The following is a 27,098-nucleotide window of genomic DNA, read 5'->3' as shown; positions in this document are numbered from 1 at the left end:
CTAGCAGTGCCTCATCTCTCCCGAATGGTAGAGACAATTGGGCAGCCGATCGCATGACATCTTAGTACTTCTCAGGGAAGTCGTGGTCACTTAGGTCACAACCGGTTCTCTTATACACAGTACGGTCTCATATATAAATGACAAAGGCAGTTTGAGTTTTAAAGGTTGGTTTAATAAAACAACTGCATTTTAGATAGCAAAGCGTGAGCTGCAATCCCCAAAACTATACAACACAGTAAGATTGAAATAGTAACGATGAGAGTGAAGGACAAGAATAAGGCTATCATAGTGCAGCTAGATTATTTTCTCTCTCAGTTATATTTCGAGCACAGCATGTTAAGCTCTAAGCCTGCCTTTCAGGTTCCCCCGGGAGGACATCAACCCTCATACCTGAGCAAAGGCCTGTAATCTGCATCAGCATCTGCAACTGGGCATTCAGCATCTAGTTGTGGATCCCTGGCTGGAATCTCCCTCTTGACGTAAGTAGGACTAGGAAGTGTTTATATAACTAACACGCAGATGTTCTAAGAAAATGTCCCTACGTAAGGATGTGTATTTTCTACGAATACTGGAGACTAAACTTCTACCACGTTTACCGTCAATGTACCAAACTGTAGCCTTGACTAAAGCACAGGGCGATCAAGAATGCATTATATGAGAACACAGTGCTGAACTAAGCTAAACAGTGTGATAGAAGAAAATAAAACAAGACCGTAAAACTGGTTATTGTAAAATAACAGTGTGAAACTGAATAAAATACATCTAGGGCAAAGTGCACAGCGGCCTAGTATGTTAAACTAACGTGCATGAAGATATATTAAAAATGGCTACACTACACCCCTGTGATGACCACTTCCTGGGAAGTGTGGCAAAAATCAATCCCAGGGAGCAACATTCCTCAAAAATCCATCATGGCTGAAAGTGATTTTTGGAGGTTACATCTGGCTGAGCCCACCCACTGGTGTGGCTAAAAATCCTAAATCACACCCCTCTCCTGCCCTCTCCTAATCTAATCAAGGGGGCACCTAAGTGTCTGGGTTTGCAGGATGTGGGGGTGTTGCTGGGTTGCTCCAAATGTCCTTCTCTGCCTTTGAAGACCAGTTTGGCAGCCCTCCCCCTTCCTGCCTCACCATCTGCTGAGGGGAGATCTCCTCCCACAGGCACATCTTTTTGTGTGAAGCCAGGCCACTTCACACCTCATCAAGGCAGCCTGGCCAGGCTGCCAGAGGCTGGCCAATCAGAGCACAGCAGCAAAAACACTGCAGGGCTGAAGTTGGCAACTTTTTAGGTAAAGTTTAAAACTCTTTACCTGAACAAGTTACATTAAATCCAAAAACTGGAAGTTGTGGGATTTATTATAACAATTAATTTGATACCAAACTCTTGGTATCTGTCACTTAAGGGGACTTTTAAAATTAAAATAAAGTCTCCCCATTCTAGCCTATGGAGGCCATTCACTACAATGAGGGAAAACGAATTTGGCTGTTTTTACCTCACCAGGGCTTATAAAACTATTTTTATAAGGTACCTGCTTATAGTTACATGGGACCCAGCCCTAGGGACACATAGGGCACACCTTAGGGTGACTTATATGTAAAAATAAGGTAGTTTAAGACTTTGGAACTACTTTTAATTCCAAAGTCGAATTTGCATATAACTTTAATTTAAAAGCAGCCAGCAAGGCAGGCCTGCCTTTAAAATGACACTGGGCACCTCAGCAGTGCACCTATGCCCTAAACCTACATGCCCTACCATATACTAGGGACTTATAGGTAGGTTGACTTAGCTAATTATAATTAGCCTAATTTGCATACTGATTTTACACAGAGCACAGGCCCTGGGACTAGTTAGCAGTACCCAGGGCACCATCAGAGTCAGGAAAACACCAGCAAAAAGTGGAAAATGGGGGTAAAACGTTAGGGGGCCTCCGAAATCAGCCCTGTTCTCTCACAATAAGCCATGGAAGCATTGAACACAGTTGCTACACTCCCAGTGGGACTTCCAGATGCTCAAACACGAAAGTCAAAAGACTTCAAACAAGGAGCATGTACAACAATGTTCTTGAGTATTCCAGATTTTTGCCAACTACAAAAGACTACCGACAAGGAGCATGTACAACATTATTCTTGAGTACTTAAAACACTCTACATTGATTTCCCCATCCAAAAAAACCTTCACATCTTTTAACAGCACCCTGAGTGGTTCCAATTACACTGACTAGTGCTCCACAAATTTTGAGCAGAACTCCACGAGTCCAAGAAAGTACATTAGTTGCTCCTTAGATGCAGGATCGGGAGCCACTGTGAACCTTGAACATGGATGCTCTTACCCTTGATACTGTACTTTGAAATCATTTGACTTAAATAGTCCAAATTATTGACTCTAAATTGACATTATTTTAGTTTCAAGGCCAAACCCTTACTGGACATTGCCTGAACAATCTTTTTCACCTTAGATCATGTTATTCCACGTTCTATCTAAAACAGGTATATCGACCTGGAACACATTGGGCCTATATATTCCTTTTAAAGTCTCTTTTCTAATCCTCTGGAAAACAGAAGCTGTGCTCACAATACCAAAGGGAATTTTCTTAAACTGGAATATTCCTTATGATGTTATAAATACCTGGGATCTTTTTCTTAACTCCACCTGGTGATAAGCACAGGCCAAATTTAATGTAGAGAACACTTTTACCCCTCCCACAGTCAAAACAATGTTCTTGTATATGTTGGCTTTACATACATATTGTGTCATCAAGATTACGTAGATCGGCACAGAGACATAGGCCCTCATTCCGACATTGGCCGGCGGCGGTCGCCGCCGGCCTGTCGGGGGCCGCCAGAATACCGTTCTGCGGTCGAAAGACCGCGGCGGTGATTCTGACTTTCCCGCTGGGCTGGCGGGCGGCCGCCTTCAGGCCGCCTGCCAGCCCAGCGGGAAAGAGGCTTCCACGATGAAGCCGGCTCGGAATCGAGCCGGCGGAGTGGAAGCTGTGCGACGGGTGCAGTTGCACCTGTCGCGTATTTCACTGTCTGCGAAGCAGACAGTGAAATACATTTAGGGGCCCTCTTACGGGGGCCCCAGCAGTGCCCATGCCAGTGGCATGGGCACTGCAGGGGCCCCCAGGGGCCCCGCGACCCCCCCTACCGCCATCCGGTTCCCGGCGGGAGAACCGCCGGGAACTGGATGGCGGTAGGGGGGGTCGGAATCCCCTCGGCGGCGCAGCTAGCTGCGCCGCCTTGGAGGATTCCTATGGGCGGCGGTACACTGGCGGGAGACCGCCAGTGTTGCCGGTCCGACCGCGGCTTTACCGCCGCGGTCGGAATGCCCATTGGAGCACCGCCGGCCTGTCGGCGGTGCTCCCGCGGTCCTCCACCCTGGCGGTTTGAAACCGCCAGGGTCGGAATGAGGGCCATAATTCCTTGTGTTTTTAAGTGAAAGGACAAGAAGAGTCACCCAAGGTGAAGATGACATCATCCTTGCACATACCTTTCAGGGTCTCTTCAGTTTGTTTCTATAAGACAGTAAGGCCCGTATTTATACTCCGTTTGCGCCAAATTAGCGTCGTTTTTTTCGACGCAAATTCGGCGCAAAACTAACGCCATATTTATACTTTGGCGTTAGACGCGTCTAGCGCCAAAGTATTGGCAAATAGCGTCATTTTTTTGCGTGAACGCCTTCCTTGCGTTAATGAGATGCAAGGAAGGCGTTCCCGTCCAAAAAAATGACGGCGACGCAAATGCGTCGTATTTATACTCCCGGGCAAAAATCACGCCCGGGAGTTGGCGGGTCAAAAAACCCCGCATTTGCGCCACTATTTAACGCCTGGGTCAGGGTAGGCGTTAAGGGGCCTGTGGGCTCAAAATGAGCCCACAGGTGCCCTCCCCTGCCCCCAGGGACCCCCCCTGCCACCCCTGCCCACCCCAGGAGGACACCCAAGGATGGAGGGACCCACCCCAGGGACATTCAGGTAAGTTCAGGTAAGTATAATTTTTTATATTTTTTAATTTTTTTTGGGTGGCATAGGGGGGCCTTATTTGTGCCCCCCTACATGCCACTATGCCCAATGACCATGCCCAGGGGACACAAGTCCCCTGGGCATGGCCATTGGGCAAGGTTGCATGACTCCTGTCTTTACTAAGACAGGAGTCATGAAATGGCGTCTGGGCGTCGTAAAAAAATGGCGCAAATCGGGTTGAGGCGATTTTTTTGCCTCAACCTGACTTGCCCCATTTTAAGACGCCCTAACGTCATTTTTGCCCAACGCCGGCGCTGCCTGGTCTACGTGGTTTTTTTCCACGCACACCAGGCAGCGCCGGTCTGCTTGCGCCGGCTAACGCCATTCCATAAATACGCCGCCCGCATGGCGCTTCAGAATGGCGTTAGACGGCGCAAAATTTTTTGACGCTAAACTGCGTTAGCGCAGTTTAGCGTCAAAAAGTATAAATATGGGCCTAAATGTTGCTTATTCTATGCCTAAAATAGATAAGCCCATTCTTCAAATCGACCTATTTCTCAAAACCTTTATATTCTCAATTCCCAATTCATTGGTGAAAACTTCTCCAAATTTCTCTGTGTAATTTCTAAACATACTCATCAGTAATGATATAATCTCACCACAAAGCTATGTGAAATCCAGGTTGTAAAAAGCCAGAGATTCAATAATCTTTAACGTAAAGGAGGTACCTGAAAACTGTGCTCCCTTATGAAGGAATTGCAACAATCTCACTTCAGCGTGCCTCAACAGTAGAAAGGGGCACTGAGTTCGGAATTAGGAGGCAAAGATGGCACCTGTTGACTTGCAATGCACTGCAGGGGCACTGTGGTGTTTGGTCAACTTTTAAAATGCACCCAGTAGTGGAATGCGCACTGCACAGTGCAGGATCCAAGTAATATACTGATGCTATTAATCCCAATGTGTGTGATAAAGTGTTTGTCGTGACATAATAACTCTGCAATGAGACAAAATTGCATTCCAGTGGTGGCCGACTGTATTGTGCGCTTGCCTGAAGATGGGCATGCGTGGCTCACTCAGAGTTTCGACTCAGGATTTTTACTTAATTCTTAGGTGTTTCCAGGATGCATGATCCCAAAAGATGACTCAACTTCAGGTGAGGTCCCTGCTGCTTTCTGGGTCCTTGAAAATCAGTCTGTCATCACTTTTCCAAATGAAGATGCATGCTGCGATGCTGAAACTTGTACAAACTTCGCTTTAATAAGTTTGAAGTATACAGATAAAAGAGAGCAGTAGGTGGAGGCAAAGGCCAGGCACAGGGTCAGCAGCTCCAAATATCTATCTCCAACTGAGCTTTTCAAATACTAACATTCCTTGTTCTAACACATCACAAAGTGTGATGCATGATGACATTTATGGGCATACTTATGTGGATAGTCATGCAGTGCACTGCATGACAAGGAGAAGGCATGAATGTGCCGTATTTAAAAGAATTCGGTGCATTCCTGCCTTTTCCCTTGCACTGGTGCTCTTTTGGCTGTCTAGCGCTAACGCACAAACCCTTGTACCATAGTGCAAGGGTGCCTGCCTTGCACGCAGGATTGTTTTTGTGCAGGAAAGGGCACCCTCCTGCACAAAAAACAATCCTGAGAGTATTTTTCTTTTTTCTATGTGTGCTGCATTAAGAGGAAAAAAATTAGGAGAAATAAAGATATTTGTCCTCGTTACGCCTCTCCTGGGGAGGCATATCTTTTTGGCACATTCTCAGGTTTATCTGTTCTTGTAAATCAGGGAATGCATCAAAATCCATGGATGTTGCATGGGAACACCAACGCAACACCTGTGGAAATGCCTCATTGGCGTAAAGTAATGCAACACAGAGATTTGTACTGTGTTACATTACTCAAGGTTTCTGAAGCCCCTCAGGACCACGCAAGGTGCCCCTGCATGGCTTCATATATCTAATTTTTCATTTGTGTCGCTCTTGCACCACATTGCGTGGTGTAAGAGCGACCCAAAGGGGGTCATAAATATGGTCCTCAATTCTCAGCTGGGCCCAGGACCACAATCAGGCCAATATTTATTGCACAAGAATCTGAATGACAAGGGGACAGCTGGGAAGGCCTAGCCCAAATAATCCCAATGAGTGTCTTTGATCTCTCTCTCCCTTACTGACCCCTATCAATCCATTCCTGGCACTGAACACGGTGTTAGAGCAAGAGATCGGATATGGTGCTTGTGATTTTAGCCCAGGGTCGATGATGGCCATTATGGTTTTCAATTCCTTTCCTATGCCCTTTGGAGGCCCTTCACCACTCCCAATATGGGCAGTCTCCAATGCAACGATCATTGCGATCCAATTCATACACATCCTTGTAAAACAGGCATTATATTCTCATCTGTCTTCTTTGTCCTAGTCCTAACACGACAAAGCACTACCTTTTGATTGTTGTGAGTGTAGCTTTCTTTTTTCCATACAAGTTAAAACAACAGGAAGATGGAAGTGGTGTTGAATTGTGGTCAGATCATGTCCTTTAATGCCATTACAAGAGCTATACTATCCTTGGGAGACTTATGGGCAACCTCAGGCTTTACCAACAGCATTGAGGTCACAACACTGGGAGTCACAACATCACCAGAACTGCATCGGGAGTCACTATATCCCAGGTAGGTTTTTATTTCAATTACATAGGTTGTCACTGCATCGCAGAAGTTATTACATTGCAGATAAGTAAGTACTGGTGAGTATTAATGTTAAAATACAACCTTTATGGTCTTAATCTTGTCTCAATATATATGAAAATATCAATTTATGGAAAAGGTTAAGGCCATAAAAAGAAAAAGAACACTGCCAAAAATAGAGGTTGCCTTAAAATGTATAAAGTAAAAGGAATACAAAATTAAGTAAATTAAAAATGAAAATAAATTAAATACATTTTAGCAAAATAATATGTACATAGTGACACTGTCGCAGTGACAAAGACCAAGAGGTCGAAACACGTTGAGTGCTTTCTGCAATGTCCAAGAAGAAATGAGTCATTGAAATGATCTCCTTTGAGTGGCTTCTGTTTCCTGCAAAAGAAAAAGAGCATGCCGATAGATAGATAGATAGATAGATAGATAGATAGATAGATAGATAGATAGATAGATAGATAGATTACACAGTCGTAGCCGCCACTGTGTAGTAATAGTTAGCACTGGATTGCCATATAAAATGGAATTTTTGGTTTGCTAATAACTTTGTCACCGTTTGACGAATCTTCAAATCTTCACAATAATTTCCCTCCAAAATGTTAAGCAATCTCAACTCCTTCCTGGAAGGTTTTGGGGTGATCCATCAAGCGGGATTTACTAAACCATGCAAAGTGACCTTGCGTGGCTCTGTGGTTTAATAAATCCAGAATAACGCAAGGCAGCGCAAATCGCTGCCTTCCGTTATTCTGTGTTGAGAAGGTGTTCCATGGATGAAGCATGGGTGTTCCCATGCATCCACCCATTCATTTTGATGCAATCCCAGATTTACTAAGGTCAGTAAACCTGGGATTGTGTGAAAATGGTATGCCTTCCACCCACAGACATATCAAGGAGGAATATCTTTATTTCTCCTCATTATTCAAAGAGGAAAATGCATCTAAGGATTGTTTTTGTACACAAAGGTCCCCCTTACCGCAAAAAAAACAATCCTGCATGTAATGCAGGCATCCTTGCACAATGGCGCAAGGGTGCCTGCGTTGGCACTAGAAAGCACATAGTGTGCCAGCACAGTGCGATAGCAAACATGCATCATATCTAGTAGATATGGCACATTTCCGACCTCTCCCTGTCACGCAGTGCAGGGCAGCAAGTTGTCGTCCAGCACTGTGTGACTGCTTAGTAAATCTGCCCCAAAAAGGCCATATCGGCTTGTGTGATACAGGACCACTCCCTTGCTGGCACACGGACACTGATCCTATATGTGTTAATGGCGACTTTACCGCAGGAGGTTCCATTCCTAGTGCCATGATACCTGCACGGGATGCCATCGGATGAGCTCCTGTGTCCTTGTTTATGTTCAAAGTCACAGGGCGAGAACCAGGTCTGTGCCACACACCGTGGGAGCTGGTAGAGTGAGGCCAGTACAGGGGAAGCATTCGTGGGCTCTTCCTAGCCTGAGGGTGAAAATCCGAAAAGTGTGCGTCTGCTAATCATTACAACAGATTTGTATAGCAATGGGAATTACATTTCACAGGTAATTCTAACATGAAACTAGTCTTTTGAACAAAACGCCTAATTCTTCAGCATTGTGGCCTGACATTTTGAAAGTAGATCTCTAATTACATAAAATTTGCCTTTTTTACAGAATATATAGCAGCATATTTACAAGGAACTGGTGCATCGGCTCCGATGTGCCAGTTTCCTTGCACTGCCAGGTGCCCCCCTGACGACACTACAGTAGCGATGTATTTACAATACAGTGCACCATGGCTTTTGTTAGCACAACTGCGCCAAAATGTTTGGTGCAGTTGTGGCACTTTGGTGGTCTAGGGCCAAAAATGTTGCCGCAAGTCCAGCAAAGCTCAGGGAGACCCATAGGATATAGCACTAGCGTCACTTTAAAGCCTTCCCTGGGCAGGCATTAACAAATTATGCTAGAATAGCAGAGGGAAATCTTGTAGATTTCAATGTGGCAGGTTTTTTTGGGCCTCCCTGCGGGGGAACACCTCCCTTGCATGTATTATACTTGGCGCAGGTATAATGTGGCTCAAGGGTTTGCAAAGTGGCGCAATGGTACCATTGTGACACTTTGTAAATACGGCGCAGGGTGAGGGCCTGTTTAGCGCCGCCATAGCATAAGAAAAATGACCCTACGACAGCGCTTAGGGACGCCGGGGCTTGTAAATATGCCCCATAGGTTTAAATTGCAAGACCCATGGCACCTTTTCCCAATAACAACTCCTGGTTATTCCCAGAACAATTCAAGCAGTGGGTAGTGTTGGATTATTAAAGTGTTAAACAAAGCCAAAAAAAAAGAAATAATTGTCCTTATGATGTTACCCTTTTCCCCTGTGTGGTAACTTCTTAATCTTCTCTTCCTTTCGCCTCCAGCTTTACTCCATCAACAGGTTCAGCCTGAAGCTGGTGCTCATCGGATGGGCAGCTCTCAACCTCTTTCTGGAATCAGGGACCGAGAACGCGCCGGCAGCGGACTCTGCTGGGGTCCAGGTGAGGGTCTTCGCCCCATCCCTCCCTCTGTATGTTAATCAGATCATGCCTGTAGCAGAGTGTGATGTGATCCATGTGTGTTCTGTCCACTGTACCCCTGTACTTACCAGTGATTCAGGACATGCCTGTTACAGAGTGTACTATGGTCCTTGTGTGTTTCTTCTGTATACCCTTGTACTTATCTGTTATTCAGAACACGTCAGTAGCAGAGTGCGCTGTGGTCCATGTGTGTTTCTCCACTGTACCCCTGTACTTATCTGTGATTCAGAACACGTCTGTAGCAGAGTGCGCTGTGGTCCATGTGTGTTTCTTCACTGTGCCGCTGAATTTATCAGTGATTCAGAACATGTGTGTTTGTAACAAAGGGGGTGATTCCGAGACTGGCGGGCAGCGGAGGCCGCCCGCCAGTCTACCCCCGACAAAATACCGCTCCGCGGTCGCAAGACCGCGGAGGGTATTTTGAGATTTGCCCTGGGCTGGCGGGCGGCCGCCAAAAGGCCGCCCGCCAGCCCAGGGCAAATCTACCTTCCCACGAGGAGGCCGGCTCCGAATGGAGCCGGCGTAGTGGGAAGGTGCGACGGGTGCTGTTGCACCCGTCGCGTATTTCAGTGTCTGCTTTGCAGACACTGAAATACTTTGTGGGGCCCTCTTACGGGGGCCCCTGCAGTGCCCATGCCATTGGCATGGGCACTGCAGGGGCCCCCAGGGGCCCCGCGGCACCCCCTACCGCCATCCTGTTCCTGGCGGGAGACCCGCCAGGAACAGGATGGCGGTAGGGGGTGTCAGAATCCCCATGGCTGGATTCTCCCGAGCAGCGGAAAGTCGGCGGGAGACCGCTGACTTTCCGTTTCTGACCGCGGCTGAACCGCCGCGGTCAGAATGCTCGACGGGGCACCGCCAGCCTGTTGGCGGTGCTCCCGTGGTCGGTGACCCTGGCGGTCACCGGCCGCCAGGGTCAGAATGACCCCCAAAGTGCGCTGTGGTCCATGTGTGTTTCTCCACTGTACCATGGTACTTATCAGTGATTCAGAACATGTCTCTACTTATCTGTGATTTAGAACACATCTGTAGCAGAGTGCGTTGTGGTCCATGTGTGTTTCTTCACTGTGCAGCTGAATTTATCAGTGATTCAGAACATGTGTGTAACAAAGTGCGCTGTGGTCCATGTGTGTTTCTCCACTGTACCATGGTACTTATCAATGATTCAGAACATGTCTCTACTTATCTGTGATTTAGAACACATCTGTAGTAGAGTGCGCTGTGGTCGATGTGTGTTTCTTCACTGTACTCCGGTACTTATCTGTGATTCAAAACACACCAGTAGCTGAGTGGGCTGTGGTCCATGTGTGTTTCTTCCCTGTACCCTGGTACTTAGCAGTGATTCAGAACATACCTGTAGCAGAGTGTGCTGTTGTCCATTTGTGTTTCTTCACTTTACTCTAGTACTTATCTGTGATTGAGAACATGCCTGTAACAGAGTGTGCTGTGGTCCATGTGTGTTTCTTCTCTGTACCCTGGTACTTAGCAGTGATTCAGAACATACCTGTAGCAGAGTGTGCTGTTGTCCATTTGTGTTTCTTCACTTTACTCTAGTACTTATCTGTGATTGAGAACATGCCTGTAACAGAGTGTGCTGTGGTCCATGTGTGTTTCTTCACTGCACCTCTGTTCTTATGAGTGATTCAGAACATGCCTGTAACAGAAGGTGTTGTGGTCCATGTGTGTTTCTTCACTGTACCCCTGTACTTATCTATGATTCAGAACATGCCTGTTGCAGAGTGTGATGTGGTCCATGTGCGTTTCTTCACTGTACCGCTGAACTTATCAGTGATTCAGAACATGCGTGTAACAAAGTGCGCTGTGGTCCATGTGTGTTCCTCCACTGTACCATGGTACTTATCTGTGATTCAGAACATATCTATACTTATCTGTGATTCAGAACACACCTGTAGCAGAGTGCGCTGTTGTCCATTAGTGTTTCTTCATTGTACCCTATTACTTATCTGTGATTCAGAACACACCTGTAGCAGAGTGCGCTGTGGTCCATGTGTGTTTCTTCACTGTACTCCGGTACTTATCTGTGATTCAAAACACACCAGTAGCTGACTGGGCTGTGGTCCAGGTGTGTTTCTTCACTGTACCCTAGTACTTATCTGTGATTGAGAAACATGCCTGTAGCAGAGTGCGCTGTGGTCCATGTGTGTTTCTCCACTGTACCCCTGTACTTATCTGTGATTCAGAGCATGTCTGTAACTGTGCGCTGTGGTCCGTGTGTGCTTCTTCACTGTACCCAGGTACTGATCTGTGATTCAGAACATGCCTGTAACAGAGTGCGCAGTGATCCATGTGTGTTTTTCCACTGTACCTCTGTACTTATTTGTGATTCAGAACACGCCTGTAGCACAGTGCGCTGTGTTTGGTCTACGTGTGTTTCTTCACTGTTCCCCTACCACCCATCTGATCTTTTTTATCATGAAACATTATGACAAAAGCTGATTTATTTGGTCTGAGAAAATATGTCAGGCCAATAGGCCATAGAGGGGATATTGTTATTATACTGTGGTAACGCCTGCACACAGGTATTTTTACAAGTATTCCCCCAGATTTCCCTGAGAGGCAAGGGTTTTGGTGTTGCTTACCTCCTCTGACAAACCCCAATACAGAAATGTGCATTGTGATGGTGCTTGCTAGGCCCCCATAGGAGGTCTGTTGTTTTGCCAGCTGTGATTTAGTACATATTCGGCTTGTGCTCCATACGGTCGGACTGTGTTGATATTTTCACAAGCCAGTAACAGAGACTATAGGCCTCGTTGGTTCATTGGGAAAAGTTATGTCAGATGTCATAGGCCTGATCTGTTTCTTGTGAAAGGCTGTAAGAAAGGCAGTAAGGCCAACTTATTTTATGTGAAAACCATGCGTTAAAGCCAATAGGCTTTTAAGGGTGGATTGATATTACATGTTAATAACTGTAAACAGATAGTTGGTTACATAGAATCCTAAAGATTACCCTAGCAAGCAAAAAATTTTGGGGCATATTTATACTCTGTTTGCGCCGGATTTGCGTCGTTTTTTTTTACGCAAATCCGACGCAAAGCTAACTCCATATTTATACTTTGGCGTTAGACCCGTCTAGCGCCAAAGATCTTGGAGTTTGCGTCATTTTTTAGCGTGGACACCTACCTTGCGTTAATGTTATGCAAGGTAGGCGTTCCCTTCTAAAAAATGACTCTAAGGCATGTGCGCCTTATTTAAACTCTCGTGCAAAAATGACGCACAGGAGTGGGCGGGCCTTAAAAAATTACGTCCAGCCGCTTTAGCGTCATTTTTTAACGCCTGGTCAGGGCAGGGGGGGGCCTGATTTGTGCCCCCCTACATGCCACTATGCCCAATGACCATGCCCAGGGGACATAAGTCCCCTGGGCATGGCCATTGGGCAAGGGGGCATGACTCCTGTCTGTGCTAAGACAGGAGTCATTTCAATGGGGGTTGGGAGTAAAAAAAAAATGGCGCAAATCGGGTTGAGGCCAATATTTTGCCTCAGACCTGACTTGCCCCATTTTTTGACGCCCAAGCTCCATTTTCCCCTACGCCGGCGCTGCCTGGTGTGGGTCATTTTTTTTGACGCACACCAGTCAGCTGCGCCGGCTAACGTCATTCAATAAATAAGGCGCCCGCATGGCGCTTTGGAATGGCGTTAGCCGGCGTTAAAATTTTTGACGCACAACTGCGTTGGCGCAGTTGTGCGTCAAAAAGTATAAATATGTCCCTTTCTGTTTTCTTCCCTTATGACACCTTTCACTGTGATAACCTTTGTAAGCTCTTTTCACAGGGATTGTGTATGTTTTTTATCAGTGGTCATTTTGTACCTATTTGTAATTGCATAACTGTGTGCGTGATGGATGCTTTGTAGGAAAGGAACGCTTAGGATCATTACAGTAATACTGGGTGTTTTTCAGGGTTACAAGCCACTAATAAAAGAAGTAGATCTGATTTATCCACTGGGAAACTTTAAGTCAAATGCCATAGATATGATCTGTTTATTATTAAAAGCTGTGACAAATGCAAAAGGCCTGACTTATTTATTGTGAGAGGCATATGTTTAAGCCAATAGCCATTTAAGGGTGGATTATTATTACACTGTGTTAAAGCTTTTGGACAGTTACTTTGTTGCAGGCAATCTCTATTACTTTACGGTACTAGGCACGGGTTTTGGTGATGGCTACCATCTGTAACAATCCCTGGAAGTAAGAGATTTATACTTTGGTATTCCCTGTTAGGCTCTGTTAGGAGAGGTTGCATATATTTTTGCCAAACATAATTGTTTTCCATATTTATAATTGTATTCCTACGTGCCGCTTGGCTGCCTTGTGGTAACGCGTATGCTCAATACAGTAGGCCTGAGCTGGTTATTATGACAAACCAATTATAAAGTATCTCGGCTTCATTGAGAATAAATTGGAAAAATATTGTCAGAGCTGTTTGTTACGAATAATTATGACAAAAGTTCTAGTCCCGACTTATTTCCTGTGGCAAGCATATGTTAATGCCAATAGGCCATTTAGGATGGATTATTATATTGTGATCAAGCCTGAACACAGATGTTTTGTTACATGTAATCTCAAAGGCAATGGTTAAGGTCAACGCCGGCTGCCGCATATGTCAAGGGGGGGGCGGGGACAACATTTTAAAAAAAGAAAAAGAAAGAAAACACTTACCTTGTGCGGCCCATCTCCCGCCGTTGTCTCCTGCCACCTTGCTCCTCTTGTGGTGACCCAGCATTAGCTGGGACACCAGAACAGGCTGCCCATCAATCCCGGAGTTGCTTACATGCTAAACATAGCATGTAGGCAGCGTCAGGATTAGTCTGAGCAGTAGTCACTGCCGCTCAGACACAAGCTTGGGGTCTGTGCTGTTTCTCCAGCCTGGCCGTGTATATAGCTGGGTTGGAGAAACCTAAGTGCGCATGTGTGTTTGGCCAGCCTCAGTCAGCCGGCCAAACACACATGCGCACTTAGTGCACTCTCCCCTCCTCCCCCCCACCCGCCTCCCCGTGGCCCAGCCCCACCCCTGCCTGCCCCGGCTGGCTGAGCCAGCAGATGAAAAATGAAAAATAAAACAATAGCAAGCTATTGTTTTATTTTTCATCTCCTGGCTCAGCCAGGGGGCGACGCTCCTCCGCCACTGTGGAGGAGCCGCCCCTGGTTATGGTACGGGTTAGCCCCTCTGAAAAGCCCTTCAGGTTGCACTGTGAGAATCCTTGTTAGTCCACGTACAAGGGGTTTATATTGCTGCCAAGTGTAGCTTTGTACATATTTGTAATTATATGCATTTATAGCTGATCGTTGCCTTGTGGCAAAGTTTACGCTCAATGACATAGGCCAGCGTTGGATATGGTGGCAAGCTAATGATAAAGGCTACAAACCTTGTTGGCTAATCAAAAACGTCAAGTCATATGCTCAATGTCTGGTATGTCTATTACAAAAAATCTTTGACAAAGGCAGTAGGGCTGTCTCATTTATAGTGAAAACGCATGATAAAGACAATAGGCCAGTAAGGGTGGATTGTTATTACATTGTGCTAAAACCTGGATATAAGAATGTTATTAAATGAAATCTGACACATAACTGTGAAAGGAAAGGGATTTGTTGTTGGTTACCCACCTCTGACAAGCCTTGGGGGGGGGGGTAGAAGATTTTAATTTTGGAATCACTGTTAGGCCTCTTGAGAGGGGCTGTATATTGTATTGTAACTGTAATTGTATGCATATTTGTAATTTCACGTATATCATTTAGCAGTGTATATTGGTGAAATGTTTAGATCCAGCCTGACAGCTTAAGATGTCTGCCTGGCCCTAATATTTAAGAAAAACATACAAATATTTACATAGATATACATGGATAGAAGGACTTTGGGTCACTTCTCCTGAGCCATTGATCTGTTTGAGAGTCATTCTCATTCTGTATCAGCCCATAACAGCAGATAGCAACCAACAATGGGTCAGCTTACTTCAGCCAATGTCATTCTGATCGCATGTGGACATATGGTTGAAATTGAGGCCCATATTTATACTTTTTGACGCTAAACTGCGCTAACGCAGTTTAGCGTCAAAAAATTTAGCGCCGTCTAACGCCATTCTGAAGCGCCATGCGGGCGCCGTATTTATGGAATGGCGTTAGCCGGCGCTAGCAGACCGGCGCTGCCTGGTGTGCGTGGAAAAAAACCACGTAGACCAGGCAGCGCCGGCGTAGGGGGAAAATGGCGTTAGGGCGTCTTAAAATGGGGCAAGTCAGGTTGAGGCAAAAAAATCGCCTCAACCCGATTTGCGCCATTATTTTCGATGCCCAGACGCCATTTAAATGACTCCTGTCTTAGTAAAGACAGAAGTCATGCCCCCTTGCCCAATGGCCATGCCCAGGGGACTTATGTCCCCTGGGCATGGTCATTGGGCATAGTGGCATGTAGGGGGGCACAAATAAGGCCCCCCTATGCCACACAAAAAAAAATAAAAAATATAAAAAATTATACTTACCTGAACTTACCTGAATGTCCCTGGGGTGGGTCCCTCCATCCTTGGGTGTCCTCCTGGGGTGGGCAGGGGTGGCAGGGGGGGTCCCTGGGGGCAGGGGAGGGCACCTGTGGGCTCATTTTGAGCCCACAGGCCCCTTAACGCCTACCCTGACCCAGGCGTTAAATAGTGGCGCAAATGCAGGGTTTTTTGACCCGCCACCTCCCGGGCGTGATTTTTGCCCGGGAGTATAAATACGACGCATTTGCGTCGCCGTCATTTTTTTAGACGGGAACGCCTTCCTTGCATCTCATTAACGCAAGGAAGGCATCACGCAAAAAAATGACGCTCTTTACTCATACTTTGGCGCTAGACGAGTCTAACGCCAAAGTATAAATATGGCGTTAGTTTTGCGCCGAATTTGCGTCGAAAAAAATGACGCTAATTCGGCGCAAACGGAGTATAAATATGGGCCTGAATGTGCTTCACTTTAGTTCTAAATTTCTCACTTTTGTAGTTCCCTCTGCTGGTTTTTTTTGGAGAACCTGGCAGCTAAGTAAAGGACGCTACAAGGCTGTTCGTCTACTAATTTCGTTTGCGGTGCACTGCATCCCACAGCTACTGCTCCTAAATTGATAGGCATCTTGAATGGTATTGTTCATATTGTATCATTTGTTTACCTTTTCAAGATGACCATCACAATTTGAAGCAACATGTGTTAGCCTTGGGTTATTCACTATACTTAATATCATTCTAAGATCGCTGCTAACTGTTGTGTTTAATTTGTTACTTAATTTTTATTGCAAGCACAGGCCCACCACTTTTAAGTGATAGCATTTGTCTTTTTTTTCTTCTTTTCTTCTTTTAATTTACCTTGCATATGTTTGTTGACGTTGTGTGTGTGTACGTGTCTTTCTGTTATTGTTGATGAGAGAATGAGTCAGCGGGTGAATGAATGGATGCATGAGTGCAAGCGTGAAAAACACAGGCCATGCATTATGATGCACTGGGTATCTTTACTCACCAGTAGCAGAGGAGGAACTTTCAGTTATAAGCAAGACCCATTACCATTGCTAATGCTTGTTTTGCGTTGTATTCATCATACAACATGGGCCCATATTTATACTTTTTGACGCACAACTGCGCCAACGCAGTTGTGCGTCAAACTTTTTACCGCCGGTTAATGCCATTCCAACGCGCCATGCGGGCGCCTTATTAATGGAATGACGTTAGCCGGCGCTGCGGACTGGTGTACGTAAAAAAAAATGACTCACACCAGGCAGCGCTGGCGTATAGGAAAATGGGGGTTGTGGCCCGTATTTATACTCCGTTTGCGCCGAATTTGCGTCGTTTTTTTCGACGCAAATTCGACGCTAAACTAACGCCAACTAACGCCATATTTATACTATGGCGTTAGAGGCGTCTAGCGCCAAAGTTCCCGGAATGTGCGTCATTTTTTAGCGTGAACCCCTTCCTTGCGTTAATGATATGCAAGGGAGGCGTTCCCGTCTTAAAAAATGACTCCCAGGCCTTTACGTGGTATTTATACTCCCGGGCAAAAGAGACGCCCGGGAGTGGGCGTGGCTAAAAACGGCGCATTTGCGCCGCTTTTTAACGCCTGGGTCAGGCATGGCATTAAGGGACAAGTGGGCTCAAAATGAGCCCAGAGTGCCCTCCCCTGCCCCCAGGGACCCCCCCTGCCACCCTTGCCCACCCCAGGAGGACACCCAAGGCTGGAGGGACCCACCCCAGGGACATTCAGGTAAGTTCAGGTAAGTATTTTTTTTTTTTTTTTAATATTTTTTTTTGGCATAGGGGGGCCTGATTTGTGCCCCCCTACATGCCACTATGCCCAATGACCATGCCCAGGGGACAGAAGTCCCCTGGGCATGGCCATTGGGCAAGGGCGCATGACTCCTATCTTTACAATGATAGGAGTCATGTTGATGGGGGATGGGCGTCGTTAAAAAATGGCGCAAGTCGGGTTAAGACGATTTTTTTGCCTCAACCTGACTTGCCCCATTTTAAGACGCCCTAACGTCATTTTTGCCCAACGCCGGCGCTGCCTGGTCTACGTGGTTTTTTTCCACGCACACCAGGCAGCGCCGGTCTGCTTGCGCCGGCTAACGCCATTCCATAAATACGGCGCCCGCATGGCGCTTCAGAATGGCGTTAGACGGCGCAAAATTTTTTGGCGCTAAACTGCGTTAGCGCAGTTTAGCGTCAAAAAGTATAAATATGGGCCTGTGTGTCAAAAAATGGTGCACATCAGGTCTGAAGCAAAATTCAGGCCTCAAACCGGATTTGCGCCATTTTTGTTTTACGCCCAACCTCCATTGACATGACTCCTGTCTTAGCAAAGACAGGAGTCATGCCCCCTTGCCCAATGGCCATGCCCAGGGGACTTATGTCCCCTGGGCATGGTCATTGGGCATAGTGGCATGTAGGGGGGCCCAAATCAGGCCCCCCTATGCCACAAAAAAAATCGGAAAAAATACTTACCCGAACTTACCTTTACTTCCCTGGGATGGGTCCCTCCATCCTTGGGTGTCCTGCTAGGGTGGGCAAGGGTGGCAGTGGGTGTCCCTGGGGGCAGGGGAGAGCACCTCTGGGCTCCTTCCGAGCCCACAGGTCCCTTAACGCCTGCCCTGACCCAGGCATTAAAAAACGGCGCACATCAGGCTGTGCGCCATTTTTTAAGGCCCACCCACTCCTGTGCGTCAAAATGACGCCAGAGTATAAATAAGGGGCACAGGCCTTAAAGTCATTTTTTGGAAGGGAACGCCTACCTTGCAATAATTAACGCAAGGCTGGTTCCCCCTTCCAAAAAATGACGCACATGGTGGAATTTTGACACCCGCGGGGTCGGGCGTCAAAGTATAAATATGGGGCAGGGTTTGCGCCGATTGTGCGGCAAAAATTTTGACGCACATTCGGCGCAAACAGAGTATAAATATGCCCCATGGTTTTGCCAGTGCAATTACCCCCACTTCATACCTCGAGGAAACTGCAAGCAAATACCCACGGCTGAGTAAAACATACACGAAATCTGTGGTGTGCTAACAGTAACAACAGGCGCAACCATCACTTACACACAATTTTGCACTTGTCATGCACTCAAAATGAGACAAATAGGGCCTGATTCTAACTTTGGAGGACGGTGTTAAACCGTCCCAAAAGTGGCGGATATACCACCTACCGTATTACGAGTTCCATAGGATATAATGGACTCGTAATACGGTAGGTGGTATATCCGCCACTTTTGGGACGGTTTAACACCGTCCTCCAAAGTTAGAATCAGGCCCATAGTGTGGTTTGAAGAGTAGTGTGCAAAAGATTGGTATTAAGGGCACATAGTGCCAGCGAGTAAGGGATTTGCAGAAGGAATTGTTTTGTGAGCATTATGTTAAGATGTCAAGTCAATGGACCTGACCCAGAGGGCATTGAAAGGCATTCTAGACGTAGGAAGACTTATCATCTGGTAAGAGTGCATCCATGGGTTCTCCTCATAGTTAGCTAATAGTCAAATGTACATTAGAATAAAAGGCATGGTCTCAGCTGTAACTCATCAGCATATGTAGAGTGCGTCCATCACGTTTCTGGCGAAGGATGCCGGGCAAACCTGAAGACAATCCCTCCAGTACCATCACTCGTTTTTCAGACGTTAGCCTCTTCAAGTGCTGCCCTACATAAGGCTTCAGAACAGGCATGGGAAGTGTTTACTTCTGAACATCAAGAAGGTACTTTGGAAGAGCTCAGTTGGAGTGTCTCGATTAAATAATAGGGTGTCATGTCTGGAGGTTGTCTGTCACAGTTATGGTTTGCTATGAATCCATTCTTCTGACGCTCCCTCCCCTCACACTTATTAAGATGCAAGCCTCATGCAGTTGAAACTGAAGCATTTGCAATGAGCTGCTTTAGAAGATCCTTGATCCAAAGTCCGGAAAATATGGCGTTTGCTTCATTCTAGGTTCTGACTGCAGTGATTTGTTCCCTACTCTTCAGGTCTCCTTGAACGAAGGCGCTCACCAGATCCGTCTCTACCACAGTGGACCTTCCACAGAACAGCCGTTCTCAGTGCACGCACTCGCTACTGGAGGAAGGTAACTATCAGATCCGCCACAAACATAGGGGCATATTTACAAGCCCCTTGCGCCTCCTTGCATTGCCCTAGCATCATTTTTTTTTACGTTAAAGAGACATTAAGGAGGCCCCCACCGTGCGCCATATTTACAAAGAGGGGCAATGCATGCATTGCGCCACTTTGTAACCCCTTGCTCCACATTGTACCTGCACCATCCGCCGTCCGCCAAGGTACCGCCGACAAATGACCGCACCGCGGTCAAAAGACCGCGGCAGCCATTCAAACATTTCCGCTGGGCCGGCGGGTGCTCTCCAAAAGAGCGCCCGCCGGCCCAGCGGAAATGCCCCTGCAACGAGGACGCCGGCTCAGAATTGAGCCGGCGTAGTTGCAGGGGTGCGACGGGTGCAGTTGCACCCGTCGCGTATTTCAGTGTCTGCAAAGCAGACACTGAAATACTTTGTGGGGCCCTCTTACGGGGGCCCCGCGGCACCCCCTACCGCCATCCTGTTCATGGCGGGTTTCCCGCCATGAACAGGATGGCGGTAGGGGGTGTCTGAATCCCCATGGCGGCGGAGCGCGCTCCGCCGCCATGGAGGATTCAATGGGGCAGCGGTAAACCGGCGGGAGAGTGCCGGTTTACCCTTTCTGACCACGGCTGAACCGCCGCGGTCAGAATGCCCTTGGGAGCACCGCCAGCCTGTTGGCGGTGCTCCCGTGGTCGGTGACCCTGGCGGTCACCGGCCGCCAGGGTCAGAATGACCCCCATAATGTATGCAAGTGGGGCGTTCCCAAGCAGGGAGGCCCAAAACATTGGCGCACTGAAATTTACAAGACTAATTATAGGCTCAGGGCAGGCGTTAAACTGATGATCCCATAATAACCTATGGGTCTCCCTGTGATTTGGTAGACTTCTGCCAAAATTTATGGCGCTAATCCAGCAAAGCACCACAATAACATCATAAATTATGACACTATTGTGCTAATGTGTGCCATGGTGCACTGTATAGTAAATATAGCTGTTTTGGTCTCTGGGTGTATCTATTGCTGAGAAACACTTGATTTAGTGATTCACGTTTTAAGCAGGCTGATCCTAAAATACACATTTTTGGTTTTGGCAGGTGTTTTTTTAAAGTTTCAGCTGTTTGGTGGTATAGAGTGAAGTATGGTGTTATTTTGGATTGTTGATTTTCTGTAAACTCTGTTCTACATCTATTTTTGCTTTCTAGCTAATCCTTGATGTATGGTAGTTTTGAATAAACTTTCCTGTCTTGAAGTGGTTGTGTCCTGATTTAAATTTTGTGTTGGTTAAGATCTAATGTAAGGATGGAGGATTTCTATTGAGTTACTTTGGTTAACACTTTCAGCCTTTGAATCCTGGATTGGATTTAGTCTTGGTTTAAGTTAGTTTAAGTTTGCTGTTCTTTTCAAATACCATGAAAGAGCTGAGATCTTTGTGATTCGGATTGTTAATGATTCCCAGAGTGATTAGATTTAAAATATTAATGTATTGTTTTAAGGGAATGTTGTGCTGTTTTGTTCTTTGTTTTTACTGTATCTTGTACTATAGGCAATAGTTTTTTTTTGTTTTTTTAGATGTCAGGATGTGGTTTGAATTTGATTGCTGCGAAGGTTGTCCTGATGGCAGGACCATGGGTTCCAGAGTTTAATTTAATTGTGCTCTTGTTTCAGTTAAAGAGTCCTTGGGTTGAGTAAGATGTGGTATAAAAGTGGGGATTTTAAAACTGTGGGGGCCATAAATACAAGGCCCGTGTCCTAGGGCGGTGCAGTCACATTGGTGTTTTTGATGACTGCTTGGGCCAAAATGTTCTGAGAATATGTTCCCAGAGAGAAAATTGGACCCTATATAAATATATTTTCTTTGTGAAGACTTGAGCTACACAAATGAGCACCATAGGTGGAAATAAGATTGTAAGGAGGTATATTGGGGCTCAAAATCGAAATAAAAAAATACTCCAGTCAAGAATTTAATGAAATGCTTGTGGAGGAACAGAAGCAAAGTGAATACCTTGAAAGGAGAAAATTACAGCAGGCGAGAGAGAAAGAAAGAAGGGGAGGATCTAAGGAGGGGTAGAGTGGAAGTGAGGGAGACAGGCAGACACACATAGAGAGAAAGAATGAAGGAAAGAGAGGGAGAGAATAAGGCAGAGGCATAGCAAGTAGATGAAAGAGGGAGGAAGAGAAAAGGAGATGTGAAGAGAATAAGACAGAGCGTGTGTGAGGCAGAGAGAGAGAAATATTGTGAACAATAGAGGTATACAGAGAATGAAAGGGCATTACAGAGATATGTGGATGAGAGGCAGTGTCTGTGTTGTGAGAGGAAGAGGTGTAGAAAGAATAGAGAGGGAGAAACAAGAGGGAAGATAGAGGGAAAAGATAGTGAGAAAAAGAGCACAAGAGACAATTATAGACTCACTAAAAAAGGGAAAGAGCAGGGATGAAGAAGAGTGAGATACCCATAACCTCTGATACCAAACTATCAATGGTGAGTACATACTCATGCACTGCAAACATCTCAGCACACCACAGGAGTCTTGCCAGCACTGAAACACGTAAATTAATGAGCACTTTCATGCGAAAATCCACAGACGGACCCAGAGGTTCATTAGCATCCAGTGCATCATGTTGCCTGGTCTGTCATTCTTTAGCAGCTGGGAGAACAAGCAGACACAATCCTGATAACTGACCAACACATTTGTTCCTCATAAACACAAGATCTCAATTAATTGTCTCACTTTACAATTTATTCCATATTTGTTTCAATAAGGGTGCATTTTTTATGTACTCTGCTCAGCAGAGACCAAAAGGAGGTAGATGCTGCGATTAATGTTAGAAATTGGGTCTCTAGTTGGCAGAGGAATGCATCCTGTCCACGTACGGACCACAATTTTAGTTAGGGTAAGTCAGTTACACACTATAAATTAACCTGTGCTCACCCTCTAGTAGATTGGCACAGAGCAGGGAGGCTTAACTTAGGAGGCAATGTGTAAAGTATTTGTGAAATATTTAAAATAGTAGCACAGTGAAAACGCCACGCAAAAAGATACCACACCTGGTTAAAAGATAAGAGCCCAATTTAAAGAACAAAACAAGACCAAAATGACAAAAATCCAAAAAGTAGAAGTCGAGGTATGAATTTTTAAAGATTCAAATGCAATATAGTCCTTAAAGGTACAACATATGAACTGGGGTCATCTGGTCGCGCCAGACCCGGTAAAATATGAAAAGTCAGGCCTGCAGCAATGGAGCACGAGTCAGACACAGGAACCAATTTTGTTCCACTGAAAAAGTACCTTTTTGTACCATTGACGGGCCTGATGAGCGGAGCAGAGGAGGCAATGCCTCAATCCTTCTGGATGTAGGTGATGCATCAGTTCTGAGCCGCGCAATCCGAGATGTATCATCAGCAGTTCCTTAGCAATGTAGGCGATCCATTGTCATGGAGCCGTGCAGTTGGAGATGCATTTGTCCTCAGCTACGAGGCATCAGCGTTGTGGGGAGATGCGTTTGTTCCAACTGCGATGTGCAGATATTTCAGTTACAGCACTTTATACCCACTGCCAAGGGCCCAGGATCAGATTGGCACCACCAGGCAGGACAAGACTTGCAGCAAGCAAGTTGCAGGATGAAGTGAAGGCTTTGATGTCCCTGAGACTTCAGAACAGGAGGCAAGCCAGCAAGCCCTTGGAGTTACTTTGGTTCAGGTGATGTAGAGATGCAGGTGCAGGCCATCTCACTCCTTATCCCTTTCGAAGCACAGAAGTACTTCCTGGCAGAATATCCTCAGGTCCAGAAAAGTACTGATTTGGTGGGGTCAGAAAACCAGTTCTTATACACAGTGGTGCCTTTAAAGTAGGGGAGACTTCAAAGTGAGGCCTTTGAAATGCACAGAGTCCCTGCCCTTCTTGCCTTGACTCCAGACTCACTACAGGGGGTTATGCAACCCTTTGTGTGAGAGCAGGACACAGCCTATTCAGGTATAAGTGTCAGCTCCTCCCTCCCATCCTGCCCAGGCTGCCCATCAACATGCAGATGGCCACTCAGTCACACTAAGGGGCATATTTATACTCCGTTTGCGCCGAAATTGCGTCGTTTTTTTTTACGCAATTCCGACGCAAAACTAACTCCATATTTATACTTTGGCGTTAGACGCGTCTAGCGCTAAAGTCCATGGAGTTTGCTTCATTTTTTAGCATGGACACCAACTTTGCGTTAATTATATGCAAGGTAGGCGTTCCCATCTGAAAAATTGACTCCGCAGCATGTGCGCCGTATTTACACTCCCGGGCAAAATTCACGCCCGGGAGTGGGCGGATAAAAAGAAATGACGTACGGCTGCTTTTGCGCCATTTTTTAGCGCCTGTAAAAGGCAGGCGTTAAGGGACCTGTGGGCTCGGAAGGAGCCCAGAGGTGCCCTCCCATGCCCGCAGGGACACCCCCTGTCACCCTTGCCCACCCCAGGAGGACACCCAAGGCTGGAGGGACCCATCCCAGGGACATTAAGGTAAGTTCAGGTAAGTATTATTATTATTTTTTTTGTGGCATAGGGGGGCCTGATTTGTGCCCCCCTACATGCCACTATGCCCAATGACCATGCCCAGGGGACAGAAGTCCCCTGGGCATGGCCATTGGGCAAGGGGGCATGACTCCTGTCTTTGCTAAGACAGGAGTCATGTCAATGGGGGTTGGGAGTAAAAAAAAAATGGCGCAAATCGGGTTGCGGCGCAAATTTTGCCTCAGCCTGACTTGCCCCATTTTTTGGCGCCCAAGCTCCATTTTCCCCTACGCCGGCGCTGCCTGGTATACGTCATTTTTTTTAACGCACACCAGACAGCGCCGCCGGCTAACGCCGGCTAACATCATTCAATAAATACGGCGCCCGCATGGTGCTTCAGAATGGCGTTAGCCGGCGCTAATTTTTTTTACGCAAAACTGCATTAGCGCAGTTTTGCGTCAAAAAGTATAAATATGGCCCTAAAGGTCCCTTTGTGTTTGGCTGTCTGGAGGAAATGCACAAGATCCCAACCGCCACCCACCTAGATGTGTATTCACAGACAGGCAGAAGGCACAAGATGGTTGAAGTAAGAAAAGCCAACTTCGTAAAAGTGGTATTTTAAGAATTACAATTTAAAACCCGACTTCACCATAAGTTGTGATTTTAAAGTGTGATTCAACAGACATCAAACTTTGGGGGTCCCATCTCTTCTGAATTGGAAATTATACTTATAAAATGTAATAAGAAAATCCCAATGTTATCTTATGGGATAGACAGGCCTTGTTGTAGTTTTTCACTACTAGGACATGTAAAACGTAAACATACATGTACTACTTTCAAAATACCTGCACGCTGCCCATGGGGGGCTGTCCAGGGCCTACGTGAGGGGTGACTTGTGTGTATTGAAATGGGATGTTCCGGCCTGGCAAGATGGTTAACTAGCCAGGTCAACATGGCACCTTAAAACTACACACACAGGCTCTGCAATGGCAGGCCTGAGTCATGTTTAAAGTGCTACTGAAGTGGGTGGCACAATAATTGCTGCAGGTACACTAGTAGCATTTAGGGCCATATTTATACTTTTTGACGCACAACTGCGCCAACGCAGTTGTGCGTCAAAAATGTTACAGCCGGCTAACGCCATTCCAACGCACCATGCGGGCGCCTTATTTATAGAATGACGTTAGCCGGCGCTGCGGACTGGTACGCGTAAAAAAAAATGACTCGCACCAGGCAGCGCCGGCATATGGGAAAATGGGGGTTGTGCATCAAAAAATGGTGCAAGTCAGGTCTGAGGCAAAAATCAGGCCTCACACCTGACTTGCGCCATTTTTTTTGACGCACAATCCCCATTGACATGACTCCTGTCATAGCTAAGACAGGAGTCATGCCCCCTTGCCCAATGGCCATGCCCAGGGGACTTATGTCCCCTGGGCATGGTCATTGGGCATAGTGGCATGTAAGGGGGCCCAAATCAGGCCCCCCTATGCCACTTAGAAAAAATAAAAAAATATACTTACCAAAACTTACCTTTCCTTCCCTGGGATGGGTCCCTCCATCCTTGGGTGTCCTCCTGGGGTGGGCAAGGGTGGCAGGGGGTGTCCCTGGCGGCATGGGAGGGCACCTCTGGGCTCCTTCCGAGCCCACAGGTCCCTTAACGCCTGCCCTGACCCAGGTGTTAAAAAACGGCGCCCATCAGGCTGGGCGCCGTTTTTTAAGGCCCGCCCTCTCCTGTGCGTCAAAATGACACCAGAGTATAAATAAGATGCACAGGCCTTAATGTCATTTTTTGGAAGGGAACGCCTACCTTGCATATAATTAACGCAAGGCAGGTTCCCCCTTCCAAAAAATGACGCACATGGTTGGATTTTGACGTCCGCGGGGTCGGGCGTCAAAGCATAAATATGGGGCAGGGTTTGCGCCGAATGTGCGTCAAACTTTTTGACGCACATTCGGCGCAAGCAGAGTATAAATATGCCCCAAAATGTACAGGCCCTGGGCAACTTCAGTGCACTTTAAAAGGGACTTATAAGTAAATTAGATATGCCAATTATGGATAAGCCAATGTTACCATGTTTAAGTAGAGAGCACAAGCACAAGCACTTTAGCACTGGCTAGCAGTGAAAAAGTGTGCACAGTCCTAAAGCCAATGATAACAAGGTCAGAAAAAAGAGGAGGAGAAGGCAAAATGTTTGGGATGGCTATCTAGAAAGGGGCATTTCAAACAATTTAAGGTTAAGCCTTCAGGCTTTGACAGGTTAGCTCATAATCAGTAATAAATGTGTACTGCCTTTGGAAGTACATATGGCATGATATTAAAATATAAGTCTGCTGGCCTTACCAAGGTAGTGTTTGTCGTGCATTACTAAAAGTGAGTCCTAGCCACTTTAGAACACTTTTCATAACAACATCACCACAATGAACATTTGCTAAAAAAAAAACCTATATAAACACACATTTTTGCAATTTATCTCAGTTAGCTAATCAGCCATTATGTACCAGAATCACCAAAATCAATATCACCCACTTATCCCCGATAACCCCAACCTTGGGTTTCTCGAGGCAACTCTGGACAGGCTCAGGGGCTCCCAAGGCGTTTGTTGCAGCAGTTGTCCCCCTCAACCTGTAACGGAGTAATTAAAGGAATAACACATCAGTGCTCATGACTCCTGGAGGCACTGACACTGTCTGAGGAATACCCAGCAAACTGCTGGGTTGCAGCTTGGTTTATGTTGGTGCTGCGATGCCCCCAGCCCGCCAGGAATGGGCAGGGAACCCTAACAAAGCCCTCCACAAGTGGGCTCTTTATTAAGAGATGTTGGTCGCTGGTACCTGGATT

General features: G+C 46.4%; 1 protein-coding gene across 1 annotated transcript in view; it reads left to right on the top strand.

Moving 5' to 3' along the window:
- Positions 1-27,098, top strand: part of LOC138293971 (uncharacterized) — a 90,830-nt gene that overhangs the window by 14,287 nt on the left and 49,445 nt on the right. Inside the window, exons 4-5 of the mRNA XM_069233231.1 lie at positions 9,041-9,157; positions 19,668-19,765. Of these exons, the coding sequence (XP_069089332.1) occupies positions 9,041-9,157; positions 19,668-19,765 (215 nt within the window). The remainder of the gene's footprint in view (positions 1-9,040; positions 9,158-19,667; positions 19,766-27,098) is intronic.

This window comes from Pleurodeles waltl, chromosome 4_2, assembly GCF_031143425.1.
Source record: "Pleurodeles waltl isolate 20211129_DDA chromosome 4_2, aPleWal1.hap1.20221129, whole genome shotgun sequence".
Classification (NCBI taxonomy): Eukaryota; Metazoa; Chordata; class Amphibia; order Caudata; family Salamandridae; genus Pleurodeles; species Pleurodeles waltl.
This window is presented reverse-complemented; position numbering and strand designations above follow the sequence as displayed.